This window comes from Thunnus albacares, chromosome 15, assembly GCF_914725855.1.
Source record: "Thunnus albacares chromosome 15, fThuAlb1.1, whole genome shotgun sequence".
In the NCBI taxonomy this organism is placed as follows: Eukaryota; Metazoa; Chordata; class Actinopteri; order Scombriformes; family Scombridae; genus Thunnus; species Thunnus albacares.
In genome coordinates, this window is record NC_058120.1 from 16017522 (window position 1) to 16042591 (window position 25070).

The window sequence follows — 25070 nt, forward strand, 5'->3', positions numbered from 1 at the left end:
GTTTTGGGGTTTATTGGCTTGACAGTGTGAATTTCACACATTTAATAATGATCTAAACTGAAATAATAGGAGAGTCATTACTCGGCAGTAACAATTCATCATTATTCTGCTGAATAATGCATGCACCCCTTAACACTCAGTAAACTCAGTTTATCAGCACATGCCTTATTTGATTGACTTTGACAGAGTGAATTTGACACCCCACATTCATTTTTCCGCATTTAAAAAATCTAATTTTAGCATAACTATCTGAAATTCTATGCTTGAAAACAAACTGACAAAGAACACCAAAGTAAATATTGAGAGCTTAATAACGAAAACCTTGTAAATTTCCGACCAATCGTATCAAGGAAATGCTACTACTACTGAGTCTAATAAAACATTGATGACTCTAAACATTCAAAAACTATTGACTTCAGATCATTTATCATCATTGATGAACCTGACGAGATTATATCGTTTTTAAACAGTATTTTGCCTTAAAAATCATTACAATGTCTGGTAGTTTTCCCTTTACCTGTGTGCGCTCCTGCGAGGTGCATGCAATTCTCTGCAGGCAGAACTCGGCATAACACCCACCGTGTACACCTCTGAAAGGTAGCCTAAGCTTTATTTGCTCTCTAGTCCTTGTTTAAGTTGTTGATGATATGTGCTTGCGCACATTTCAAGTGTGTTCGATGCACATGAGAAAGTGGTGTATAGGATAGATTTGCACTAGTTTTAGGGGCTGAAATTGGATTATTTGGAAAATAGCTAAACACGTTGTCATGACTCTGCTGTAAAGATTTTGGAACCAAGTTATTGGATTTATTATGCAGATCTGTTTAGTGCGTTATTTGTATATGGATCTGGATCTTGTGTCATGCATATTTTAATGTTGTTGACACTTTGAGCACACTAGCGTTGCACTATTTGCATTATATATATGGGATATTGGCCTTTGTGTGCTGTTGCTGGTATGGTATGTTGCGAATAGAGGGTCGGCCTAATAGTTTTTCGCCTAGAGTGGTAGAAGTGTATGAGCAGGTCCTGCTGACTAGTTAAATAAAGCTCCTGCACATGCAATACAAGAGCACATTTTACATTATCCCTTTTCTTGCTGTTGTGTCTTAATATAGTCTTTTGGCATACATATAAGCGAGAGAAGCCCTTGTTTACAGAACACTGATAGACTGAGGAGCTGCTAAAGTTCTTCTGCAATCTGTTCCTTTTAATCCACCATCAACATGAGTGGGAGAAACACGATCAGCAGGTCGGGTTTTCATGAACACTCAGGAAGTTAAAACAGGACAGAGTTGTGGGTGGAGAGGAAGTTGCCGGAGAAGTGTTAGCACAATTAGCAGCGGCACCGTTCTGGCGCTCTTCACACCTGGTCAGAGAACTGGTGGGCGTTTTCCTGTTTCATCACCAATACCTTGAGTCTGAATCTTGGCTGCTGTGTCCCTGAAATCCTTCCAAATGATAACTTATCCTGTTTCTGCATGGCGCCTGGAGGAAAATCATGCTAAAAGATATGAGAATGACCTTTAAAATACACTTAGGGCTATTTTTTGTGAGGCAGTGGGAGAATTTGGCTTTTTGTGGCGCTGTACAGTAATGAAGAAAAGTGTTTCTGGTCCTTTGTGGCTCCCCGAGCATCATCCACGTGGACTGGCAATGTGGCTGATGGATGAGTTCAGTTAACGACACCACAAGGCAAACTGCCTATGTGGCCTCTGGGTGAAAACAACAACATAAAGCAGTGGCAATCCATTACAGCTAACGAAGAGCTGTTCACTGGCCTTGAGAGGCTCTTAATGCTGTGGGAGCCTGGAACAGTGAATGAGAGGTTGGGCAGGCCAAAATAACAGCCTCCTTTGTAACTCAGTTATTGGTAAGAAAGCAATATGTGAAGAGAGGGAACATTGTTCAAAAGGAAAAGTGTAAAAAAAAAAAAAAGGAAGTGTAAGAGCACTTTGAGCCCACTTTGACATGGCATCACCTTATTTAGTTGATATGATAAATGTGTTAGCAAACAGTAGCCTTTTACACATGTAGCAAACACAGCATAATGTTAGCATTAATTTAGAGTTATGTTTGTTGCCATCTGGCAAAAGCAAGTCCAATATTCACTCTTCTTTTAGGTCTGTTTCATTCTCTACCAGCTCCCAAGGGAAGTATTTGGTGCTTCAGCGGCTAAATGCTCCACTGTGGTCACCAGCTAGTTGCTAACTTTGACTGTCTGCTCTTTCCTGCTCAGCATGTAGCTTACAGAGGGCTCATTTACATGCATTCATTTGACGCTTTTGTCCAAAACAACGTACATTATTAGAGTTCTTTTCTGAAAACAGCTGTGAGCAGAGAGAGTGAACCAACAGTGAAATTGCGAGCCATGAACCAAAACATTGAGCTAAAAGATGCTAAAATACCATTACCATCATTTGATCCACTAAAGAAAAAAACATGGATAATTGCAGCTTTAAGTGGTCATTTCCAATACTTTTACTCCAATAAATAATAATAATAATAATAATGATAATAATAATAAAAATATTTTGATGTACTGGAAATGAACAAAATTTAACTCACTAGACAGGAGAATCCAGGCAAAAAGAAATCCCAGTTTGAGCCAGACTATTATGCTGTCAATTGATCTCGGGGAGTTTAACACTAAACCTGAAAAGTGTGAACAGATGGCGATCCTGTGTGTGACTGCGTCTGTTCCCATTTGTGCGTGCGAACCTCTCATCTCCAATTGGAGGCTCCTTCTCTGTTGAAGAAGCGGTTTTCAAGCGTTTTTCTCTGCTCATTACCCCGCAGAGTCTCCATCTGTCTGTCCGCCAGCCTGAGCTAATGGACCTGTCAGCTGACAGACAAACGGCCTGCTGCCAGCTGTGCTCAGTCCAGCCTGATAACACCGCACAATACACTTCAAGTCTCTTCCCCGAAACGTACGGCTGGACTGCTAGATTATATTGTGGAGGAGAGGTGTGTGTGTGTTTGTGTGTGTGTGTGTGTGTGTGTGTGTGTGTGTGTGTGTGTTTTCCTTGTATGGTTATTTGTTCATTTTTATGTTTGTCCAAGTATCTGCTGTTTTTTTTCCACTGTTGACGACAGAGATAAACATGTTAAACTAAAAAAGTAAACAGGATAGATGCCTGCACATAGAAAATATGTACAAAGAACATTGAAACTGAAAGCTCCTCTCCCACAAATCCCACCATGGAAGTTGAAAAGATAGAAAGGAAAAGAACAGTTTTGAAATCTGCCCATGAAATATTCATGGTTACTCTACAGGGGGGTGATAAGATATTCACAGAGATCTAACCTTTTTTCTCTCTCTGGCATGAATTTTGCAGCATCAGAACTGCGTCTACACTATAGGGAATAAATACAACAGCACAGACCCCAGAGCTGCAGACCCAAATATTAAGGTCAAGGCCTGACCATATCAGCGCAGGCCAGTGGTCGTGTCAGCTCGGGTTTGATTTGTTACAGCAGGAAGAGAAGTTTTCCCTCCAAGTCCTGGGAAATTCAGCAGTGACGATGGAGACTGGGGCCAGGCGCAGAATGCTTAATGGACGCAGAACAGACTGGCTGGGTATCAGTTCTCAGACTAACCACGCAGAGTTCAGGCGTTGGTCAGTGAACAAAGTCGGTTCTCAGAGGTTTTCAGACTGCGCCAATAATACATGTTACTGTAAGAGATGGAGAATCGCCAGCACTGTGTTCTTTTTCCGCTTTATATAACTGCAAGTTTTTTATTTGGCTACAAAGATTTTTATTTACAACGGTGGAAGCAAATTGTCACGGTCAGGTGAAACATTTTTAGCTCAAATTTTGGTTTTTTGCTAGAATAAGTTACTTTAACAGTCTATTACGGTGATTGTAGGTCAATAAATTAGCATACAGGTACACTGATGAAAACACTTTCCAAATAATAGATGCTTAAATACAGCCAGACAAAGGAAGCAAGGGACATTTTTAATCTTATTTCCTCTCTCCTTAGTGTAATTCAGTCTGATTTGTTGACATGATTACATAAAATGCATAAAATCTGATATACTCATACACATACACGGTCACACACACTCATCAGTGTTAGATATGTTTTACATAGAACAATCTGATGGATCATGACTCCAAATGTTTGAGTTTCTCACCGGGGAATCGTCAGGTTTTCTCTCTGGCTGATGGTAATGCTCCATCCCGTTCTCCAGAACTGTGAAAACTTAAACAAACAAACAAACAAAGAAATCCCAAAATTAAATCAAATAATTCACCTAATGAGAATACAGTCTAAAGCTGAAAAGCTGCAAAGGTGTCAAACCAAAGTGTTGGACACAACAAAAAAAATGGGCAATTTTTAGAACATAAGGGGGCAAAAAAATTTAAATTATATAAATAGTCCTGGCAATCACATTTATGGGAAGGTCATAGGGTCATTAAAGAATAATTAAAAAGGTCTCTGTCCTTGAGTTAATTTTATGGCGATCATCCTGTTCGATAATGAGATATAAATATTTACTTGATGTGGTCACTAAAATATGAAGGTCCATCTTCTGGTGTCTATAAATACCAAAAGGCAAGTTTCCAAGATAGTTTCATGGCCTATAAATGTTTTTTTTTCAGTAACCCATGCAAACCCATCTAGAAACTAGAGCAGTTTTGTGGGTGACGCGTGGCACAGTAATTTATTCTTTTGTTGGGCCAGCTCCCATTCTCTGAAGGAAATTGTTCAGCAGCATGGTAACTGTGCTTCAAATGGCATTTTTCCTTCAAATACCATGCACTATGCTCCACTATTCTCATTGTATCTCTACCTTCACTGCTCAGAGTGAATGCTTCAGATTTTTAAGGGTCAGTGCTTTGCCCTTCACTACTGTGCGGCTGAAAAACCACAGCCACTAAATCAAGAGCTACACACAATGCAGGTTAGGGAAAAGGAGAGGTTCAAACATTTCTTGTGGCTTTATCAGTAAGATAGTCGACAGCTGGGTCAGAGTGGAAAAAAACAAAAACAGCAAGTTCAGCTCAGTGGAAAAAAGTGAAGAATTTTATTTGATGGTTCATAGAAGGAGAATGCGATGTTGCAACCGTCTCAGACTCACTTGTGGGAATAGCAATTGCAGCGTGTTTTTCCCTGTGTCACTCTATGGCTTTGATCCAGATGCACACAGTGTGCTGTGATGGATACTCACCATCATCGCTGTGTTTTCTCGACAGCTCCTGTCTGCTGCTGTGAGCCACCACTTCCTCTGGAACCTTATCCAAGTCAGTGGTCTGCAAATATTAGATAGATTAGATTAAAAAAAGATTAGATGGATAAGATACATACATAGATAAACATAAGACATCCACTTTTCACAGACTATCAATATAACAATAATATGATAGATACAGTTTGTGTATATAGAGAAAAATAGAGCTATATAGACAGATACATAGACGCCCACCCACATGTAACTCAGTCTGTGCCCAACAAATGCCAGTAAAGTTGATGTCTGTGTGTTGCCTACATTCAGTAAAAGCTTCCATTTATGTAAATGTCTTTGTGAAATTCTGCACATTAACAGATTTTAAGGTAACTTGATCTATTTTTTCCTTGTTGGTTTAAGGATCTGTGTGTTTTAACAAAGGCAAACACAGGCAATCATTTTGGTAGTCCAGTTAGGAGATTCATGTGAGGAACCATTCATTAGTTTGGAGATTTTTGATGATGTGTGTAAAAATTAATAAAAGACACAATTATCAAGATCTCTGGAAAAACTACAACATTACACAACATTGTTTTAATGAAATGCCATAATATCAACTCATCCTCTGATAATGCTACTAGCTAATTTTCTAAACTAACTACAATTAGCATTCAGATAAAAAAAAGATATGATTAGTGAAGAATATAACTACAAGCTGCTTAGTCACTGAACTGTCTTTAAAACATAGAAATGTTGACAAAATGGAACTATTTGTTATTTTTGCTTTAAGGTCTAAACCCTTTAAAGCTAAACCTTGTTAAATTTGACAATATAAATAACCTTAAAAAATGTTATTTTACATGCATTATGTTAATTACAAAGTTTGTAGATACCTAAAATCAAAATTACTCGTGGGGGCATCTTACAGATCATAAAAAGATGCTAAAAGACATCCACTTTCACAAACTAACCAGCTATTTCTGGTGAAAAATGTGGTGTAGCAAACATGCTGTTTCTAAGTCTGCATTTGGAAACTATTATCATAACCCCTGTTGAGATCACATTGTCTCTGTAAGCCTCCGCTGACACACACACCCATTCACTAACAGCTGCACAGGACAGGACAGCCCGAGCTCAACAGCTTTCAGATGTCATCGTACGGAGGCTCATGTCCAGACTGCACATGCAGTTTAGCTTACATTAAAAGTGATAAGGTATGAAAAACAGATTTCGCTATGCGCTACACACAGTGATGGGGAGGAGACTGGAGAGTGTAGCTCTACAATCAGTCCAGTCCATCTTCAGAGCTGTAACATGAGCGTTTACACTGACTTCTCCCTTCATGGCTGCCTGGACCAGACTGCCTTTATTGGTAGTGTTTATGGCTGCAGTAGCAGTATCTATTTAGACCATCAACTACAGTAAGTCTGTGGCCGAGAAAACAAAATATATCAGGTATAATATCTGAGCTGAAACATGATAATTTGTCAGGTGGTATATGTTCCTGTATGTACATTATAGCTTAACATGGAGAGAGGTGGAACAGGAAAAATAAAATTAAAAACAACCTCCCACATGTATAAAATTGATCTGAGTTCAGACCTAAACATAGAGAACTGTATGTGTGTTATGTGTTAACAGCATAGCAAGTCTAAAGTTACTAAAGAAATTGTTGAGATGTTTCACTTACAACAACAAACGTTAACCCCATGGTGGTTGGGGTATGGTATGGGTGCCCAAAAATGACAGGAGAAATAAAGAAATACACATGTAAATAAATGTAGAAATAAATAAACAAATGTGGATAAATGAAATTACAATGTGGAAATATATATATATATATATATACATATAGATAAATACCAAATACCAATACCAAAATATAGAAACATCCATTATTTATTCATGTATTCTTTTTTGGCAAAATTAAGATTTATTTACTTTTAATTAATCATGGTCATTTATTTATTTATTTATTTATCTATTTATTTATTTCCTGTGTCACTTTTGTGCCCCCATACCCTGGAAGAAAATTCAGGGAATGACCGAAGTCATTAGGACTTTTTGTTACAAACCATGAATGTTTATATAAACTTTCATGTTGAGATACCTTGGGTCTAAAAACCAAACACTACCTGACATGATGAATCATGCTGTTCTTACCGAGTTTCTGTGTGGAGACTCGGAGCCACTGGCCCTCTTAGCCTTTTGCGCCAACGACGTCCCAAACCTCAAGGCTTCATAAACAGGATCCACCTTATTGCCGCATGCTTTAGAGGAGAATAATACAAGACAAACATGGTTAAGCTTTTATGATAGCCACATGGTGAGTAACAATACCATAAAACCTGGTACTGTAAGTAAATCTTATCAAACAAATGGAATAGTAACATAAAGTTTTTACTTCCAGCCCACAAAATTTACACTATCACAGAGATTTGAGCTGCTCACCGATGGGCATGACTTCTTTGATGCAGCCATACTGTTCCTGGATCAGTAATGGGGAGCTGTAGTACCGCCGAAAGCCTTTTGGCTGAAGAGAGAAAGACAGAGAGGGAAACAGAGAGAGACGACAGACATTAGAGACAAATCAATATGCAGCACTGCAGGCAGCACAGCACCCTGACACTAAAATACTGCACATAACTCTATTTGGTCTGACATCCTAAACACAACTGACTTCACACAGATAAAGTTAATCATAGTGAATGCGGGATGTCACTGTTTGGACAAATCACAACAAAGTAAAGTATATTTCACCCAGCAGATAAAACTAAACTGCCCCAGACAGAAAATACAAAATAAAAATTGTACAAAATGGTAGTAAAATGGGCTAATGTTAAAGTAAGAATGTGCACAGTTCCTATTTTAATGGTGGAATGATCAATTGGTAGTATGAATGAACCATTTCTGGAATCTGAAATATGAAAAATAAACAAATAAAATAAAAATATTATATTCATTTAAGCCACAATCCCTTAATCTAATGTATCACTGATGTTTAAATTGCCAACAATTTGATACAAGGAAAGGAAAAAGGGGGATTTTAATACCAAGATTTCTACAAGTCATATGTCATTTCTAAAGTTAAGTCGATATACTTTTATAAATGATTAATGATGATTTGTTGATATGTAACAAACCTGTTGCAAGTGATTGAGATATATTAATGCTAAACTCATAAATAAAAAAAACTGTATTCACATAAATTATTAATACATGTATTAATAATAATGTATCTGTTGTAAGTCACAAAAAGCAAATATTAATAAATAATAGGCAAATCAATAATATATAACGACCTGTAAATCATAACTTGTTAATAATAGTAAAGGTTTTTCAGCATATGCATATTGATTAGTATATTAGTAATGCAAATAAGGCAGTCATATTATGATCCCCTCTGAACTACTTTTGTTAACACTGCAAATGCACATGATTAATACATTAGTTATACAAGTGAAATGCATATTTAAAAGTGCCACTTCTGACATATAAACACATAAGCAACGTTCCTAGTGAACAGTGAAGTGTACTGGACTTGACAGTGCATTAAGTGACCTGGATGTGATGGGAAAACAGATGAAAGCCACAAAGCTATTTAAATGTTAAATGCTGGCAACATGCATCATGTGATGTAATGACAGAACAACAAACATACTGCCCGGGAAGGCAAAGATAAGAAAAAAAATGGCAACAGAGTTAAAGATCAAGAGACATAGTGAGATGGTGGAATGCAACACTGACGCTGAAGAGGCTGTTGATCTTTACAAAATGACGTCAGTCAGTCAACACTCAATACTGCTCTACCCGGAGGCCGAGGTGCAACATTAGTTCCACTCAATTAAAATTACTTTCAGCAGGTTATTATTTGAATGAAAAAATATTAATGATTACAGCTTTAAATCATGCATGACCATCATAAATCAATAACTGATTGGACTGATGACTTCCCAACATGCAGGGGTTGGAAATATGAGTGAGAAGAAACTGTAGTTGTCTTCACTGTCTGCAGTTGAGCTGGTGCACCGCCATGCAGCCGACAGGAAAACCTGAAGTAAAGTCTTAATTCATCTGCCTGTCGTGTCGTCCTCTCATCCCCCAAGGCCTTCAAAAATGTATCATTTATCTACCCATTACCTGCCTGCGTCCTATCCGATCGATACTTCTCCGTCATTTTTCAATCTTTCTTAAGTACAGAAAAATGACAGGAGATTGAAATCCCTGCAGACAGAATGTCATACAGCACACCGGGTAATGATTGATGTATGTATTTTCAGTTTTTGCAATCTCTTTCTGGTTTTGACTTCTGGAAGAACTCGTAAATAAACATTCAACTAGTTTTCAGCCACTTGCTGACAAGGTGCTGTGGTTTTTGACCAGATTAATCTTCCTTGATTACAAATTCTATCCTGGATGCATACTGGAGACCTAAATCTTGCATATACGACTGCCTTTTTTTTCTGTTTGTTTTTATTTCATGTATTCAAGTCGCGGGTGGTGAAATCTGCATCGCTAATCAGTCCTGATTAATTCTCCTTTTGACACTTCTCATGATGAGATGGCTAAAATAAGAAACGCTTGAGCTCTTCAGGCCCATCTCAAAAACTGAAACAGTCTTTCAGGGGCAAACTCATTAAGGAAGAGGTTAAAAGAACATGCTCGTCGGGAGCCCATCTGGTTTCATTTGGAAACAAACAAAAGACACCACTCACTGTTGCTGTCAGTGACTTGATTTGCCACACACATGTTGAGACAGCAGTTTTCTCAACATCTTCTTTCTTTTTTTTGTCTTTCTTATGAGTCTTTTTTCACGCTGTATACAGATAGTATGTAAATTAGTTTTTACATAATCATAGTACATTGGAATTTTTTTTCTTCCAAACTATGAACATTCATTTAAATTTATGAAGATCATGACCTTTAAGAACCACTTAGACACATACAGCAGGTGTTTAGTAAATTGTTTATGTTGTAATAATGCACTATGTCCTTTACGCATATTTTGAAGTGTATTTAGGTGGACTTTGCTAAGGTTATGTGTATATATATATATATATATATATTTATATATGCATGAGACAGTGGGTAATAACATTTGTGTTATAGTTTAGGAATACAAGCCAGTAATGGACTAGGCTTAATGTAAGGCCTCTGGAAATTTGGCTTGAAATAGTAAAAATGTATGATATCAAAGTTGAGGGTCTCATTAAGCATCCATAACATTCTGAGTGAAAATAAATGCTCCTAACTATTGGAAAACCTAGTTCAAAAACAGCTTGTTTGCTGTTTAGACCATTTCACAAGACTGTGTAGATGTGGTAGATTACGTTTTGATTGACACCCACACCAGCTACTATGGGCTGGCTAACTACAGTAGCAAACGACTGAGTTTCAATGGTGCGGAGCCGTGCTTCTAACTCACTGAGCTCCTTTATGCTCCAACACAGTAAATTTATTACATGTACCATTATCACTAAAGGAAGCAGGAAATTAGCTAAACATAAGACACACTGAACAAGAGAGAGCAGGAGAGCGAGAGGGAGAGAGGGAGGCCATCAGTAACTGCTAAGCTAAAGTAACTAGCAGGTCTGAAAAGCATGTAAACAACTGTGATTAGCGAGAAAGTCGCAAAAAGAAGGAGAGAGCTAAGTGTGCTTGAGCAGAACTAGTGTACATTTAAATGTACAGTGGGTAATTAGCCGCAGTAATGAATAATATAGCAAAATTAACTGGGCTGAAATGCAGAAACACTACCAATAACACAGAAACTCCAGCAACCGGAAATGAGACAATACGCTTACGTTGTTTATGATTGGTCCGTGGAATTAATTGTGTAATTTTCACAATAAATGTTCAAGCACAACCATGCCCATTTCAAACCCATTATCTGGAAAGTTTACAAAAACTTAAATGACAATATTTCAAATTTGATTAAGATTGAAACTAATTTCTAATACCTTTTAGATGCTTACTGTTATGTATGTAAGACCCTAAATTACATATTTAGTTGAATTTGGGTTTCTGGTGGCTTTAAAATTTAAATTGCCATTCAACGTTTTCTCTGCCTACTGTGGACTTGTGTGTACATTGGGTTCTCACAAGAAAATTGGACTTAATCTAAGACTAAGTAGTCTAGGAACTTGGAAAACGGCCACTATAGCACCCGTCACCACATAAAGGAGTTGAGAATGTTGAGTTATTATTACATTCCTACCATCGTTACATCTGCCATAACAATGGACATGTTTTATTTGTTAATTGGGAAATCAGTAACTTCATTAGCACTGTACATAAATAACAACATGTGCTGTACTTAAAGCAGCATTTAATGTATAAGTGTAAAGGTGTATTTCCCCATTGCCTATTTTGAAAGGGTGTGCTACAGTACGTAACCTCATAAACATTGAGCTTTTTAATATTGTGGGAGAACATAATGAATGTTTTCAGGGGACTTGACTCTTTTCGTAGCTGAAACAACAAACTGCACATGCTGACAAAGTATGAGCATCACATACTGTGGTCAAAGTCCCATCTGACTCTCAAAGTTGCATTCTTGCCAAGTCTTTTGATCAGCTGCTTGTTCAGTGCACATTGGGCAACAAAGGGGAAAAAAAGGTCTGGATGACGCTCTGGCTTTGAACAAAGGCTACGTGACCTCCAGAAGTTGTTGTGGTTTGTCAGTCTTGTGTAAGCCTGCTTCTGTTTGTGTGTGTGATCAGGGTTGTTTATCAAAAGTTAATGAGTGAGTCATTGTATTTATCTGAGTAACATTCTGAAACAGCAGCAGATTTAGTGCAATACAAAGCATGTAGTAAGACTCAAATCTCACTGGCTACTAACTGAGGGTGTTTACTCCAGATTCAATTGATACATGTTGAATATCATTCATGTTTGATCCAAACTGGAAAGTCTGAGAGACACCCCTATTGTAACTGGAGATGTCAAGATTGAATCTTTACAAACACTGTGTGATTCAGGAGAGTCCAAATCAGCTATAGCTCTTTTCTAGTCAGAGGTCAACTTTTGTTAATTTAATATACTATACATGAAAACTGCAAACAGAGCAATAAAAAGTAAAAATGAGTGTGTCTGACTCACCTGAAACCTAACAATTACCTTTTATACCTTTTTTTTTTATAACTAATACTACTGCTACTAATAATGATAGTGGATTTAAGTTTCCTCTTTGAGTGCAGCTCTGCTCTCTAAAGTAAGACATACATTTGTTGAAGAGTCATCAGCCTTGTTTCAATACGCTTCTTAACTTGCATACTTACTTACTTGCTTACAAATAAATGGATTAGGCCTATAAAGATTCAGAGCATGAGGTAACTTGATTTCTTTGCTCACGGTTCTCAAGCCAAGAGAAACAAGCATGGCTGCAGAAGTGTCCAAGTTTAGAGTAAGTCGAATTTAGAGCTGTACTCCACTGGGGAAACTTCCCTTTTTATGCTTGACCTCTCAACCTCATTTTCCACTCCTGAGAGCCGATCATATCTTCAGGCCTCATCCCTAAGGCATCTAGTGGAAAGATGTCACAACGAGAAACACTCCCTGCACTGTTAGTATCACTTCTAGATCATTTCCTTTTCTACTCACTTTATTCTTACTGACTACCACCAACTAAATCCAAATTATTCTAGATTTCCTCTGATAATTCCTGCCAAATCTTTTATCTGAGGTGTAGTCACATACTGTGGAAGGACAAGGTAGTCGAGGTAGAAAATTATACATAATGTGACCCAGCAGTGCTTCAATCTCTCTCTCCCTCTCAGTGTGGGATGTGTGTGAATGACTAAAGAGTCCCAGTTCTGAAAGGGATGAATGCTTCTTGGCTTTCACTAGTTTGACCAAACCCTCCCCAATAAAAACACCCTGCTCAATGGACCAACTCCACCATTACATGGTCTCATTATAATGCCGGACCACAGATGACGAGGGACGCTGATAACTGTGAAATCATCATCATTAGCCAATAATAAGGACGGGCCAGACGGGCCCCCAGAAAGTGTGTTGCTGGGAAGGAAACAATAAACGATGACAACAACAATGCTTGATGTATCAGTTTTTAGGTTGGGGAGCCAGTACAGGGTCATTACCTCTGACTCATCAAGTAATAACTTAAAAGCTGGCTCATCAACTGTACCAGCTATAAAATAAATTTCCCCACTCAATAAAGCAATTTTGCTCTAGTTTTGTATGACGACATGTAAGCACATTTGAAATCGACCCATCAGCTGGAGCTTCAATTTTACCCTCCGTTATGGCTCCCATTTATAGCTCATTAGCAGTGAAAAGGCTTGTATGGAACAACACAGAAAAGTAAATTGCTTCACAAATGCATTTCATAGACTTCTCATAATTATTCCCAAGAAAAGTCGATGATACCTCTTCTTTAAAATCGTCACAGAAACGTTGTATCTTCAGCTATTCACAAACTAAGAAAAATCTGCTTAGTTTAAAAGTTACATAATATACACATTTCCAGGTCTATGTTTATATTCTGGGGCTCTACTGGAATATCTTTGCATGATTTACAGTTAAAAAACTCATTATTTATCTTATACTGGCCCTTTATGCAGCCCCTCAGTTCAGCCTCTGTCTGAAACAGGCTGTTTTAGCTCCTGTCTCTTTAAGGCTCTCCTCCTGATGAACCCACTCTGTTCTGATTGGTTATTTTACAAAAGCTGTCCCTACAGGGGCTACATAAACAAACAATAGTAGTAGGATTTCACTTCTTTTTATTGTTCTATTACTCAAAATGGAAACTTCTAAAACACATTCGTACATCTTTGAGCTCAAATCCGATCTAAAATATGAAAGTGGACAACGCGAACAACCCATGGAACAACCTTAGCAACAAAGGCTACACAATGGATGGCCATTTGTGGGCATGTCCGAATAATTTGACATCAGTTCGATGGGGCAGTAGAGATAACATTGCAAACGAAGTGTTCAGAGGGCTTTTGATCTTCAGGGACTATTTTTTTTTACATAAGTTCACCTCAAGTTTTGGAACTTTGACCATGTTTAAGATACACATTTCATATTATAACAGTATGTGAGTGACAGAAAATCACAAAAAGCATGTCATGTCCTCTTTAAGGTTGACCAGTGTCAAGTTGTGTCCAGTGTCGGTTGAAGTTTTCCCAGTGTGATCTTGGAAAGGGTCAATAAACCTTACATGTTGGAGAATTTCATCAACCTTTAAGGGTTCAGTATGCTTCAAACAAACTTGTAAATTGTCTAAATGCAAAAAAATCACAGAAACTGAGTTAAATTAAAACAGCAACAGGCTGGTAGCAACAGCAGAGTATTTGGGATTATAATATTTCTTATTCACTATACGTATCACCAATCAATATTGCCAACTTTCCTATTTATATTACACTGAAAGGTTTTTACAATCTCATTACCTCTGGTAGTAATATAAAGCTAGAACTGAATAATTCATAAAGTAAAAAATGCTTAAAATACTTACAAAATACATCTGTGACTGGTTATAAAGCTGCTTCAGGCTGATCATATCGATCCTGATTTAATGGTTTATGCTGACAGCTGCACGGCAGAATTTGATGGAGGTAAAGAGGAGCTCAGCATGTTTGTAAATGTGTGTGCTGCATAACAATTATCTAACACACACACAGACAGACAGAGTGATGATATAACAATGATGAGGATGATGACGAGGATGGACGTTGGTCACAGATGTACCAGCACACTCACACATAGAGTGTGATTTCTAAATAAGCACATTCTGGTGGGAAACAGTCACAGAGCCAATTCTAATATGTAATAATATGTTTTGGCTGCTGTCTTGATGACATCAGAATCTCCCAAACTGTTGACAGAAAAGAGAAAAGTCTACTGTCTTATATTATTATATATTATATTATTACCATATTATGTCTTGATGTTTGGTATTTTAGTGTCATGTAGGAATCTGCAAGTTGTGAAAATATCTCTAAACCAATGTCAGTGAGATAAATTTCTACACATACAGCATATTTGGACATTTCCCTCAAATCCTACCAGTTTTCCCATGCAGCGCTGCTGTCCAACTCCGTTCTCACATTTGTGATGGAGGCTCATCTTACAGGCTTTGCAGCGCAGGCCGTGCTTCGCCGTGTTCCCCGCCAAAAACACCACGTGCTTGGCTGTGGTACCTGATACACACACACACACACACACACACGCAGAAAAGAGGTAACAGGTTCATAATTGTCATGTCAGGAACTGGACACATAAAAAGGCAGAGGAAATGGAAAATACTGCTCATCTAATTCATTTATTCATTTGTATTCCTAGCCAGAGTTTCTGGAGCCTTTCCCAGTATGCACTGGGTAAAACCTGTGAAATTACATGTGGAACATTTTAACAGTGACAGAATTTAGCAAATGCAACACACGATGTGCACTTCTGCAACCAAATGAACTCCACCATGTGAAATCATTTCAAACTGCTTCGTTTATTAATACGTGATTCACATTTGCTGGAATAAATGACGATTAATCTGAGTTATTTGTGAACCAAAGTTATGCAACACTGCAACTGCAAACATTCAGAATATATACGTGTGCATAAAGGTGTGTGAATGAGGAACGGAGTGAGAAGAGAGATGGACATTAAGTTATGAGGAAACAAGAACTAGAAAGATGATGGGATATAGATGTGAGATTATAAAGAGAGAAAAAATTAGACTCACAAGGTAAAAGTAACAGATTGTATCATTGCAGCTCAGTCTTTAATGAAGATCACTGAGCTGTGTGTTAGTGTGTGTTTGTAAGACTGAAAGAAAGACTATAAAATTATTTAATTAGATAAATTAGCACTTTGTGATCAATGTATAGTCTAGATTAAACAGATAAATAACTCAATATCCCATCCTTTTGGCAAGTTTAGTCTTTAAAGATTTAAAAGATCCTGACATTACTGTCTAAACCTTGAAGCATCACTGACCGTATTTACACTCAAGGCAGAAATAACCCTGAAGATTGGGTTCTGATGTGAAAAAAAAAAATTATATACGGTAGCTTTTCATAAGCCTGACCATTCACCTGAAGGCTCAAGAGTCTAAGTTCCCCCAGAGAGGGGGTTATTGTCACTCCTCGATCTCTGCTGCACTGAGACTGTGAATGCTTGCAGGGAGTGACTTGGCACCAAATTATCAACTCAGTGCATATTTTGCATTCACATAGTAACAAAATTTAAAGATCATCTCCAGGCATATTTTAAGATGTAAAAATACTCCGCTCTGAAAATAACTTGTGTCTAATATGGTTTTTCATCTCCTCTTTCTCTGTCAGTGAAAAATTCAGAATCTATGACTATGTAAATATTTTTCATTACAAAAGTCTAACTGCTGGACACAAGACGTCTCCTACTTCAGAGTCCATTCTCAGTGCATTGGAGGCTTCACGTTTCCACATCACACTTGTGTGAATTGCATATTGGACCAGGATTGGCCCCAAACTAGTTGTGATGTCACAAATCAATCTCGTATGTTCATGTCTGAAAACACAGATTTTTGATGAGAAACTTTTTTGGCACATGAATGTGAAAACAGCCTTCTAGCGTCAAATTTTGCACATGCATCATTCACTGAACCTCAAACATCCAACTGAAGTTACAATAAGCAAAACTAAATTTTGTTGGCTGTCACTGGACTGTCAAAACTTGTGGTATGAGGCCAAATATATTAAAATATGAATTGACATTCTTTAGGTTTTAAGCTGGGGAATCTGTCATGTGATAAATGTCGTCATAATCTTTACTGAAGCTGAAGGGGAAGAAGGGTAACTAAACCATCAGGAGTTACAAACAGCATGACAAAAAAAACCCACCACATACAGCCAGCAGTGGCGTATCGTTTGACAGACATTGCACATTAACAAGAGAGGACAGAGTTACCAAGTGCCAGTCTGGCAGCTATGCACCTCCGGTTCTTTATTGATTAATCGATGAGCACGTGCCCTGCTCCGGCCCACGCTCTGTGTGTGTGCGTGTGAAAATATGGACATGCAAAGGAATCATCGATCTACTTCAGTGGGCGTCCAGAGCACAGAGAGGATATAAGATGATCTGTCCAATCTAAGTTTCATCATTGAAAGATGGTCGAGTTGTGTATAGTTTTTTTGTGCACCGTCATTGAGGCAAATAATGTAAGACAGCTTTTCAGTCTTCAAAAATACAGCATGATCAGTATAATGAGCGGAGAGAGGTAATACTGTACTTTAAATATGAAACCAAGCAGCACACCTGATACAAAGACAGCAAACACATGATATTGTGCACTTAAGGTACAAAGTCCCTCATGTGTAGTTTACTTAGCCAACAAGGGGGAAAAAAATCTCTACTTGCTCTTCACGTGCTGTAATGTGAACCGGTGTCACTGCTAGCTGAAGCTGGGTAGTAGTGACAGGAACTTCAGTAATGGGTGGAAAACTGGATCTGTATTCCCCATTTAAAGCTCTTGTGTTGCTTGGCTGAGCACCATTGACACAGAGCCGGCGGAGTTAGTTATACTGAGACGGAAACCGAGAGAAATGTGATCCTGTCCTGAACCCTCATCGGTCAGCCACAGATCAGCAACGCCACAACAACAGCAGCAGCAGGAGAGGTAATGAGCACAACCTGGACCAATTTTTAGGTCACTCTAAATCAGGTCAGCAGATGATGCTGTTTAACGAGCACTTCGAGTTACCTTTCTCTTCAGGTCAGCAAACAATCTCTCTATGGTATCTTTAAGACTTATGTTTAAGCTCTACTTCTTGTTTGTCTCTCTGGGTGCACAGGGGAAGGAAGCAAATGAAGCCGCTGTTGATTGGCTTGCTTGAGCTGACTCATTCCAACATTGGGGAATAATGAGACGCCTCCATGTTAACTCGTAACACACCTCAGAAGGGAACAAACCACTGTGTTTCAGCGAGCGGACACAAGAAACTGACAGTGCTGTCCTCCTTCGGTAATGGCTGGGTAATGATGTTGAGTGTGTGTTTAGGTGCTTTTTCCTCCAGGCTCAGAGAACAGTCCAGGGCCTAAAGGCATTACAGCTGCGGGGAAAGTGAGTGACAGTGCTGCTCTCTCTGGCATTTTCTCTTTCTTGGCTACTCTGCCTTCATTTACACTACAGTAAGGACAAGACTCCAGACTGCCAGATTCTCCATACCTTTTTTCTTTCCCACAGAATCTTTCTCTCTTGCATACTTTCTCCCTCCGTTTCCCAGTCTTCCTCCCTACAGTATATCTCTCATGCTGCCCCCTTACAATAGCTACGTATTGATCCATTAAGCCACCGTTCTTACTTTCCCACCTCCTGATTTACTGTGCAAATAACCTTCATCTTGACAGTAACTCATCCACCTCCTCTTCTGCTTAAGCTCCACCAAAACACTGACCTAAGCAGCTCTCTTTGGTTTTGCTGACTTTGATTTGTTTCTCCAACAGTCATTTGATTTTTTTATTTTACAATTGAAAAACCTGTTTTCCCATCTGACGAATAAGGGAAATAAGGCCATGAATGCTTCATGCCATGCTATAGGTGGAGCACAGCTCAACATTTTTTAAAGTTGTAATGTGCACTATTTGTCGGTTGGTGTTTGTAAGCACAGCATTCAAAGTTGGCCCCTCCTCCCTGGATAAACCAGAACGAGCTGAGAGTAGAGCAACAGAGACAAAGAGTGAAAGCACAGCAGTGGTCCAGCGAGCTAGAGAGTCAATGAAGAGAGAGAGCAGCGCTGGTGAGAACAAAGCCGTGACTCAGATAAATAAAATGTTATTTTCTGATTGTTTCACGGCAGTTAAGTTCTAAAGCACAAATAAACATGCCCACACCTCCGCACAACCCTGCGGGAAGGTGCTGCATTGGCAAATTTTGTGTGAATGCGGAGCTTCATCCTGTCTGCGGTGGCCTCTCTCCTCTGCGTGTGTGTAGCTCAGCCCCGCTCTTGGTCAAGCAGAAACACAGACCTGCAGCTCTTTATACATCCGAGACACAGAGACAGAGAGCAGAGCGAAGCAGAGGAGAGAGACGGAGACAGCGATGTCATCTGGTCGCTACACTACGAGTCTCAACCTCACACCCTACGCACTGCAGGCTGAGGGCCACACACCCACTGTGCAAAGGTTGACGCACAGAAGCATCCCGAACACAGTAAAATAATAAGAAAATACAGGCAGAGGGCAGAGTCTCTGCAGATAAATGCACCACCACACACTTCAAGTAGGTCATAAGTGATGATTCAGAGGGATTATTTTTGTATGAGTCTATACATTGTTTTTTTTTTAGGACAATCCTGCATATTATACCATTAATGTATCCATCTGTGATTAGGGGTCTTCTGAAATGAATTGTAAAGGGTACAGATGTTTTTAGAAATTAAATCCCATACTTGGAGCAATGAGGAGCTTCATGCAGCCTGCAGAGATTTCTGTTCATCTGAAAATGTCTGCTACAAACACGTGAGAGTTTAGAGACTAAACTATTTTTCAATTTATCTGTTAAATGGCACCAGGTGGTTCGCAGGGTTTTTTCTAACAATGTTCTGTTGCAATGTTTTGAAATAAACTTTTCCTTATCACAGGACATATCTGAACAAGACTAAGAGTGTACAGCAGAGCTATCAGCTCTGAAGCTGTGCTTTTGGCTAATATCAGCATGTTAAGATGCTCACAGCGACCATGTTAGAAGGTATAATGTTTACCATGTTCACCATGTTTCGTGTGTTAGTAGCTAATTAGGACTAAACACAAAGTACAGCTGAAGCTGAAGGGAATGTCATTACTTTTAATTTAATAAACCAAAGTATTGGACAAAGAAATTTTAATGGGTGGTGTAGGAATGGTCCCTCATTCCTAGTGTTTCTGCTGTTTGCACCTCCCCTGTGTGTCTTGTTGGTTCGCTGTTTGTTCTCTCTCTGTCTGTGTGTGTCTGTCTGGGCGTGGCACTCTGTTTCCCTCCTGCTGCCAATCAACCTGCACACCTGCAACCCATCCACTCATGCAGTATCTATTTACCCCGGCTCTACACTCCAGTCTTCGCCAGATTGTTCAGTCGGTCAACATGGTATCAATGTTATGGCCAAGTTCTCAGTCAGTATATCTCTTGTGTTTGCCTGAACTCTGTTTGACTCTGTTTTCCTGTGCCTCAGGTTCATTACCCATCTGCTGTCTCTGTCTGCCTGCCTCACCCAGCGTCTTGCCAGCCTGCCTTCCAGCCGACAGCTCAACTCTCTCTGCCCAACCCGCTCCACCGTTGTTTTGGCTCGGTTCTCCAAACTCCCAACTCTACAATTTCTCAATAAAACTACATTTGAACTGTGGCAAGCCGTGTGTCTGAGTCCTGCTTTTTGGGTCCAAACTTACCTTAACCTCACAATTGCAGTCTGGACCAAAGTGGTGAACCAACCAACAGACCCATATTGCCATCACTAGAACTACGCTGCTAGCATGGCTAAAAATATCAGTCTGTAGTTTGAGTCAAGGTTTAAACTTGAGTAAGTCAGCATGTCACTTTCCTTAAACTTTTCATGAACTGACTTTCTTCAGCTGACATTTTCCCTGCTGGCACCAATGCAGTTTGACATTTTACAATGCATTTTTTTTAAACAACAGACTGGTGTATGAGACATTTTTAAGAGGTGGTGGTAGACAATGTCAGCTGTCGATTTTAAAACTAAAATGGACAAATGCAGGATCAGCGGAAGTGCACAGTCATCCCAACTTGTGGCAGCTGTGTTCTTTGTGACATTAAGAGAGAAAATGCATGCGTGTGTTGACCTATGTAATTCCAACTTGTAATAAAATACATGAAAACACTCCTCACACGTGTTAGCATACACATTTCACACAGTAGTTTTCACACATGCATGTGTTTATGCAGGGAGGAGTAGTACAGCGTCATTCAGCACCATAATAGGATGACCCCTGACCCACAGATTAATTTCTCTCTGGGGTCAATCAAAACAGTCATGTGTATTTCAGGGTTTTCTTAGCAGATTGGTGCATGTTAATCAAGTGAGATTAATGTCATATACGTGGTGAATATCAACTTGTCTTGTTAATACCAGGAATTTGGATGCCTTGATTTTAAGAGTTTAAAGGATCTTGAGAGTAAATCATGTCAAATCCCTAAAAGTCGTTGCAGAATATTGGTAAATACAGACTGACAGTGATATTTTATAGTAGCAGCTTAAATTTCTGCATATTCCATCTATTACTCATATTACCACTAAATGTCCTGTTTGAAAAAAAGCAGATATATTGCAATCCTTCAAGTCTATGTGTGGAATTTGTTACATAAACTGGTCTGTAAATTATATTTCACCCTCTGTCAGACACAAAAAGCCTCCTATTCACTCATGTAGACGTTTATTTAATAAGCCATTTGCAGCGAGGGCCTGCAATCAATATCCCAGCATCAGCCAGTACTCAATCAGAGTATTTTTATGTACCAGGGAAAACTAATTAACTGTGAACCTCACAACGAGGACACTTGCTTTCATGAGCAAAAGCCACACACTGCACATAGTACTGAATTAGAGAAAAAACATGAATGGAATTGAATAAGAGCAACCTTGAAATAAATTCAGGAAAATGTGGCCAAGTGTGCATACTGAATGCAGTTCTTAGATAAGGTGGATTCTAAATGGCTCTGCCCACCCACACAGGTGTTTGTAATTACTCAGGCTGATTTAACCTCTCGGGGTTTAAGGTGGGTGGAGCTTTGCTGGAAATAGACTTTTTTCACAGCAGACATTTTGACATATCAAAGCCATCATTAGTAACATCACTAATGCCTGAATCCCATTTAGTTTTTCCAAATTCATGACCCTGGTAGAGTGCATGATGGTTCACCACTATGGCTTTCTTGGACACTTGAATGAAACTGAGCCGTTGTTAATGTTATCAGTTGTCCCTGTGCTTTTCCTGCTATGAAAAGTTTCTGAATGTTCACATCACAAGACAATTCCAGACTCAAGTGAGGGTTAAAAACACTGTGCATTGACAAAATAACACTAGTCTGATACATCAGAGCTTTCAGAAAACTCTAGTTTTCTATATAGTTGTAATTACGACTTGGTTGTTGACATGAACACTATTTAAAAGTCAGAATCTTGTAACTACGATAACGCCGACATTGGTGATTAATCTGGCGATTATTTTCTTGATTAGTCAGTTAGTCGTTCTAAAAGTCTAAAAAATGGTGTCTATCACCGTTTCCCAAAGCCCAAGGTGACATCCTCAAATGTTTTGTTTTGTCACGACCAATAATCCCCAATGCAAAGATATTCGGTTTGCTATCATAGAAAACTAACCAGTCCAGATCACATTTTGGAGGCTGGAACCAGAGCCTTTTTTTTTCTTAAAAAATGGCACAAAATAGGTGCATATTAATCTTCCGTCGATCAACTAATCAATTAATCATTGCAGCTCTGCCATGTCCCACTCTAACAGACTCTGAGAAGAGGTCTAATCAGGCAGCATGACTGAAAAGACCTGTGTGGGAGGACTATGGGTGTGTAGGGGTTTTACATTTCTTCTACCTGCCTGAAGGATTTGAGAACTTTTTAAAAAATGCAAAGTGGTTTTGTGGAGAAAATAAATTCAAAAGGGAGCCTCCTCTCATTATGATAAGTCAAGCAGATGAAGTGTTGACTTATTATTTGACTGTTTACACAAATGTACAATTATTCAGGTGTGTGATAATGTTGTCTCTCAAACTAATGAGGACAAATGACACTTGTTGAAACACATCAAAAGACAAACAATATTAGCAACATGCTGATTAAAGCTCTGTGACTGTTCTGAATAAATTTGATGCAGCTAATCAATTTATATGAGAGTTTAACATGGAACTGCAAAGACAAACTGAACACAGAGAAAATCACAAGTTAAACTTTATATATATTATATAATATAACTTGTTGTGATCTGTATATAAATATCAGCGTAGATCTTTGTGGTTGAGTTAGCAGTCTAACATATATTGATAGATTTTACTGTCCTTATGTTGAATTATAATTTGCAGTTGACTGTACTAGTTATTCTCAGATGTTCAGTTGTAGTTTTAAAACAAATAAATGTCTACAGGAAAATTGTAAATTGTTTATCACTTTATTGAATATTTAGTTTGCTCTGCCTTCATGAAAGAGTCAGTAAGCACTATAATATAATTCAGGCTTTTTTATCATGGACGATATATTACATTTCTGCTGACTTTTTATATAATAAAGAATCCTGCTGCAGGAAGAAGGTGGGTGTTTAATATTTCCAACCTTTTACAAAATTAGCATATTATTATCCATCTGCTGAACACTGATTAATGTAATGTGGATTATAAATAGAGCATCAGTACCTTTTTAACCAAAACTGTGAAAATGATTATATTGATCATGTAAATAACACAAGTGCATATTTCATTTAACCTTTCAAAGACCACTATATTTTTCTATATCCTATTATATACTATTTAATTTGTTTTATTTAGTATATTTCTATTGCATGTGTTCACTCCAAGTCTGGTTACAGAGAAGTTGTTGCTGTGTTTTGATATTCACAACTTATGGATTCATGAAATTACAAAATCTCAACCTGCTTTCTGAGAAAAAAATAGTGTAAAATAAAGCTGTGCATCTGTGTTTTCTGAAATAAATGACAAATGTCACAATAATAATCACCAGTTGCACAAACGAACATCTGTGCTTGCAACACACCATTTTGTGCACAGAGGCATACAAGTAAATGTAGTTTTCTGTGCACAAATGTTTATTTTTTAACTTCACAAAACCTCATTAACATTTATCAATCTTATGAAACATGTAAATAATTACTGCACTATTTTAATTCCATAAACCTGCTGCGATTCTAATGAATGGCCATTAGTATTTAATAATCACTATGCTACTCCTATCAGTTTGAGTCCCCTCCTCCTCCACCACCATCTCTCTCTCTCCTGCGTGCTGCTCTTTGACTCTGGGACACAGCATCAGACTTTGACAGCACCATAGCAGCTCATTACACACACACACACACACACACACACACACACAGAGAGAGAGAGAGAGAGAGAGAGAAAACCACCCTCTGTGCTCTCTCTCTGCTGCTGACCGCACTGTTCTCATTAAAACAGGACAAATGAAGAAGAGGGCAGCATATTTTTTCATGAGTGGACCAGAGGGCACAGCACCTAACTCAGGCGCCACACTTTCATTACCAACAGACCACCAGAAGGCTATTCAGATTTGGCCACTTGATGCACCTCACTGACCATGCCACATAAAACAGGGCAGTGTTTGCAACAATTGTCAGAAATGTATAAATATGTTTTATGGAGGAATGACCAGTACTGATACTGATATTCAGTGCTTCTTAAATTTGTGCTTGTCATGGTGGGAAACCCTCTGAACCATGTTTATCATGGCATACTAATTATATAGTCGGGGGCAGAGAGGTCAAATGTGGTTAACACATCATTACTGGCAAACTATGAATTCCATCTACCAAGTGGGATACACATGCCTGTGCTGATGTTTGTTTGGCTGTTCGAGAACATCTCAAACATGGTAATGGTATGCAGATTTGTTTGACAATCCACAATTCTCAAAATCAAAATTTTTAAAGTATGTGTCTAGTCTTACAAAAATAATATTTTTTTCATGGTTGACTGCGTGGAAAGCATGTTCATTTCATGTCAGGACAGGAAGTGAGATTTGACTCAATCTCCCAAGTAAAAACTTCCACTTAAAGGGGATGTATCATGCACATTTCCAGGTCTATATTTATATTCTACTACTACTACTACTACTGGTATATTTTTGCATGATTTACACCTCAAAAAAACTCCTTATTTATCTTTTACTGGCCCTTTATACAGCCCCTCAATTCAGCCTC

General features: G+C 38.5%; 1 protein-coding gene and 1 long non-coding RNA gene across 5 annotated transcripts in view; one reads left to right on the forward strand and one right to left on the reverse strand.

Moving 5' to 3' along the window:
* The window catches only part of stac (SH3 and cysteine rich domain), a 44273-nt gene that overhangs the window by 13471 nt on the left and 5732 nt on the right, over positions 1 to 25070 (reverse strand). For all 3 annotated transcript variants that reach the window (XM_044375622.1, XM_044375623.1, XM_044375624.1), the window contains 5 exons: positions 15213 to 15346; positions 7629 to 7710; positions 7341 to 7447; positions 5181 to 5262; positions 4143 to 4210 (listed from right to left, as the gene is read on the reverse strand). In XM_044375622.1, the coding sequence (XP_044231557.1) occupies positions 4143 to 4210; positions 5181 to 5262; positions 7341 to 7447; positions 7629 to 7710; positions 15213 to 15346 (473 nt within the window). The remainder of the gene's footprint in view (positions 1 to 4142; positions 4211 to 5180; positions 5263 to 7340; positions 7448 to 7628; positions 7711 to 15212; positions 15347 to 25070) is intronic.
* LOC122998660 lies at positions 19395 to 20500 on the forward strand. Of its 2 annotated transcripts, XR_006407468.1 has the most exons (3): positions 19395 to 19869; positions 20038 to 20244; positions 20330 to 20500. It is a non-coding gene; the product is annotated as an uncharacterized LOC122998660 (long non-coding RNA). The 2 variants fall into 2 exon arrangements; XR_006407467.1 differs by having other exon boundaries at positions 19395 to 20244.